Here is a 4697-nt window from a genome sequence, read left to right as displayed (position 1 = left end):
ACCACCATGCCACCTGCCGGCCCCAGAAAATTATAAATTTAGAAATATGATTCTAACAAGTAGTAAAATTCAAATTTCATCTGTGTTATTTATCTTTATATATGTTGTATCAACTTAGATTTAGTTTAAAAACTTATCTTTTCAATACTTACAGGAACTGTGATTTGTAATTTAAAAGGTCTTGATCTCTCCCTTCTACCTGGCTGGGGTGGTTTGGGAAATGTTAAAGTGAAGTTTTCTTGATTCCATGATTTTCTGCTTGATTCAGTCACTAGAATGAGAGAAGGCAATACATGATTTGGAGTTAATAGCTAGACTTTACTCAGCACTGATCGATGTATTATTAAGCATTATTAATAAAACTGTCATTTAGATTAAACTAAGTTATAATTCAAAATATAGCTTTTCCCCTTTCTGTTTTGTAGTTTATTTTTATAGCAATAATGGAAAATAAAAATAATTTCTTCATTTAGCATTTAATTATGTTTAAAATGACATTTGTAACTTTAATTTCTAAATTAAACCAATTTTCCCAGATAATTTACTTAAATCATGATTTTAAGATAATCTTATAATAAAAAAATTGGAATGGAAAATAGAAAAAAATTTACCATTTCCATCCAAGTGTCTCCATTATATCCTCTGTCTTGGTTTCTTTTATTTCACTATTTTGGTAAAATGGCAGACAATATGACATTTATTTTTACTCTCCCGAATAATTAGCACAATGTTGAGCATGAAGTAGTAAGTAAAATGAATAAAATAAAATAATTGATTGATTAAATCTGAATACTTATTTTAGCATCCTCCTGGCCTCAATGGCACCCAAAGTAACAGATATTAGGACCCTAACTCTAAATACTGCATTCAGTTTTGGGAACTCTATTTAAAGAAGGGCATATACACACTTGAGGACACTCAGAATAAAGTGATCAGGAAAATCAAACCATCTGCAAACTATGTCAAAAGATGAACTAATGAAGAAATAGGACTTTTTTCTTAGAGATCAGAGTAACAAGAGATGTGATCACTATATTCAGATAAAGAACTATTATATGGGAAAGTAGTAGTAATAATAACCTTTTTTTTTTTTAGAGGTTTTTGCTATAGGGTGTGCACGCTCCTCACTGGAGAGTCAGAGACAGAAAGACAGACAGAAAGAGACAAACCACCCCCCAGGAGGAATGACCATGCCACAATCCCTTCTCCTCCATTCTCTTCTTGGAATTTTGGACATGCAGCCACATGCACTCTGTGTGAGTTTTAAGCCGCGGGGTCCAGGACTTGAACCATGGTCAACTATGTGGGAGTCCAGTGACATAACCATTATTCTATTTGCTGGTGCCAATAATTGTAATATCAGCAGCAAATGTTGATGCTTATGAAGTGCCCATTACTTCCCAGACTGTGTTCCAAATGCTTTACACAAGTCAACAGAGTTAATCCTCTCAACAACCTTTTAAATTGTGGAGGGCACTGCATACGGAAGCCATTTTGAGCTATCCGCCATCTTGAGCTATCCACCATCTTGGAAACCATTAGGCTTCACTTCCTCATTGAACAAACAGTTTCTCAGAAATCATGTGACCAACTGTTCTCCCTGGAAGTGGATGGGTTTCTAGGCAACGGGAGAGATCCACCCACATCATACTGTTCTATCTCATTTGCATTTTGGGCATTAAATGAAAAAATATAATTGTCTGCATTTTTCAGATGAACAAAAATGGAGCATAGAGAGATTTAAATTAGTTGCCCCAAATTACAAAGCTACTCCATAGCAGATTTGAGATTCAAATACAGTTTGACCCCAGAATCCTTGATGTTAACTGCAGTGTTGTAGGCATTCTTTTATATGTTTTTTTAAGGGAAGAACTTAGAGCCAATGAATAAAAGTTATAGACGTATAAGCAGATTCCAGCTCAATATATCAAAGAGAACGTCCTTAAATTTGCAGCTATTCAATAAATGGAATGTTCATTAATAACTCATCAAACTATATTTACTTTTTCTACTTTGGTTTTGAAATTGTGAATTTTAAACAGAATGACACCTTATACAAGTAAGGTTGGTTTGTACTAAGAGAAAGACAAACTATAAATCTTCCCTTTTAAACCAGTTAGTACAAACCCACATCAAGGTCATAAGTATTTTAAACACACACTAGCTTACACATACATACATACGTGCTTGTACTCAACTCTAACAAAACCTCAGGCTAATTTCTCTTGTATCACGTTTAACAAAGGATACTAGTCATCTATTACTAAAATTATTTTCAAATCTAAAAACCTTTGAAAAATTATTACTAAAATTATTTTCAAATCTAAAAACTTTTTAAGACTAAATTCTTACTTGGAATGGAATTGTCATATGTTCTGATGTTTTCTTCTTGTCTATTAAAAAAAAGAAAATGCTTTAATTGAAGTTGTACTATGGGTAACAATAATAGTTTTACTATCAATAAGCGTTCAATATCAATGCTTTGAAAACTCATATGTATTCTCTGATTTTCATTATCTAAGAATATATACTTCTAGTTCACATAAGGGTTACCCTCTTGTAAACCAACCATATTTTCCATAGAAATTTGAATAAAAATGTACCATAGACCAAAACCTGAAATAAAAGCACTCAACTGACAAAATTCTAAATAATATAATATCTTATTTAATAACTTAGAATAATAAATTAAACTAGTTACCCCCTCCAAAATCCTCTAATTAAAGAGTCTGAATCAGCATCTCTGTTTTCTCCTTTTTAATTTGCCAGAGGATGCATGTATTTACGGGAGAGATACAAAGAGAGAGAGAGAGAGAAGAAAAATGATAAAGCATCTCCCATGGGGCATGATCATAATGAAGTACAATTCCTTATTCTCCATCTCTTCTCCTTTTGGAGATTTTGGGCACAGACACACATGTACCTGAACTGTTTCTCAAGTCACCAGGTCTGGGACTCCAAACATGTGGTTGGCCATGTAGCATCCATAGGCTTTAATCACCAAGCTATGGCCTGGTCCCAACATTTTCAAATACATTAAATAAGCTTTGAAAAAAAAAAAAAGACTTTTTTGTTTGTTTTAGTGCTTACAAAAGAGACAGAGAGGGCAAGTGAGAAATCACCCCGAGGGGAGATGGCCATTGCTCAATCTCTTCTCCTTTCCTCTATTCTGTTGTGATTTGGGGCATACATGCACATACATCTGTCATGATTTTCAGGCCTCCAAGTCTATAACTCGAATCATGGTCAACCATGTGGGAATTCAGTGCCTTAACTACCATGCCACCTGCTGGTCCCCAAAAGACAACTTTTTCAGAACTTGAATCACTAATAATGTATGAGGGTGGTACATAGAAGAAGTCATTGGAAGTTTAAATTGTTCCTCCAAATAGGAAAAATTGGTCTGTGATCTTTTCTATTTAGAAGGTGCCTATTTAATTTGATGCTAATCAATGTTGTCTAACAAGGGTAAACATGATTAAATTTGCTTTTACAATGTTATTTCCATATTAGTTACTGGGATAGTGGGTTGTAACCATTGTTAAACCTGAGATTGTGCTTAAATAATAAACATGTATCCTAGAACTTGATTATTTTGATTGATCTAAATCATCAGAGTTCTTAAACATACAACAAAATAAGTCGACATACTCAAATGAATTTATATTTAAGTCAAATTCGATTTCAGTTCCTAGTAAGACTCTAGTACCTAGAGCAAATCCTGGCCCATACTCACCAATAAATAATTATTTGGGAAAGACAGGAAATACAGAGCAATAGAATATATAGTCCAGTGGCTCTCAGCTGGAGGAAAACATCAGAATTAATATGGAATTTTTAATCATTAACATTTCAGGACCAGCAGTTAGCATAATGGCTATGTCGCTGGACTCCCATGTAGTCAACCACGGTTCGTGTCCCAGACCCGGTAGCTTAAAACTCACACTGGGCGCATGTGCGTGTGTGCCCAAGATACCAAGAGGAGAATGGAGGCGAAGGGATTGCAGCATGGCCATCCCCCATGGGGGGTGATTTCTCACTTTCTGTTTCTCTGTCTCCCTCTGTCTTTCTGGCAAGCACACTTGCCCTATAGCGAAAAACCTCTCAAAAAAAGCCAAACAAACAAACAAACAAAAAATAATTAACATTTCTGAGAAGTGGTCCAAGATATATGACTCAGAATCTCTGAATTGAGTTAATCAAATCTCTATTTAAAAATTCTCCCAGGTGATTTTGATACTGAACTCTGATTTAAGAATCTCTGATCTGTATGGTATTGAAAAAGGAAGTTTCATAAATTTCTGAAATAGTTCAAGTTTGTGCATTCTGCTTTTCCAAAGGCAATTTATCAATGACTGGTTAGTCTGTGGTGAAATCACATTAATTCAATAGAGTAGCTAGAATGTATTATGACCTGAATCTCAGGAAATTTAATTGTTTATAAGTTGGTTGGATGGCTGTTATCGTATTCTGAGAAATACTTTGCATCTACATTGATTTTTACTTATTCTGACAGTCTAAAATAGTGTTTTCTAATCTTTCCTTTTCAAGCACATCAGCAAACAAGTATTAGCACATCAATTCGATATGTGTGTATGTAATTCATAATCTATTGTAATGATATAAGCTATAAATAATATGTTAAAAAATTTCAAAAGGTAAAGACAAAGCACACACTAGTAAGTTCATGGAGCTAC

At 34.0% G+C, this 4697-nt stretch overlaps 1 protein-coding gene across 2 annotated transcripts in view; it reads right to left on the bottom strand.

The window, feature by feature from the left end:
- CYLC1 (cylicin 1) overlaps positions 1-4697 on the bottom strand; it is a 68002-nt gene that overhangs the window by 13871 nt on the left and 49434 nt on the right. Inside the window, exons 2-4 of one of the 2 annotated variants that reach the window (XM_006168946.1) lie at positions 2353-2393; positions 612-665; positions 153-271 (exon numbers count right to left, since the gene is read on the bottom strand). Coding sequence is in view for 1 of the 2 variants with exons in the window: in XM_006168945.1 (XP_006169007.1) it covers positions 153-271; positions 2353-2393 (160 nt within the window). In the remaining variant the exon portion in view is untranslated. The remainder of the gene's footprint in view (positions 1-152; positions 272-611; positions 666-2352; positions 2394-4697) is intronic. The other variant, XM_006168945.1, reaches the window with a different exon arrangement.

Source organism: Tupaia chinensis, unplaced genomic scaffold, assembly GCF_000334495.1.
Source record: "Tupaia chinensis unplaced genomic scaffold, TupChi_1.0 Scaffold146525_1, whole genome shotgun sequence".
NCBI classification, from domain to species: Eukaryota; Metazoa; Chordata; class Mammalia; order Scandentia; family Tupaiidae; genus Tupaia; species Tupaia belangeri.
Note: the sequence above shows the minus strand (reverse complement) of the source record. Positions and strands in the feature narration are given on the sequence as shown.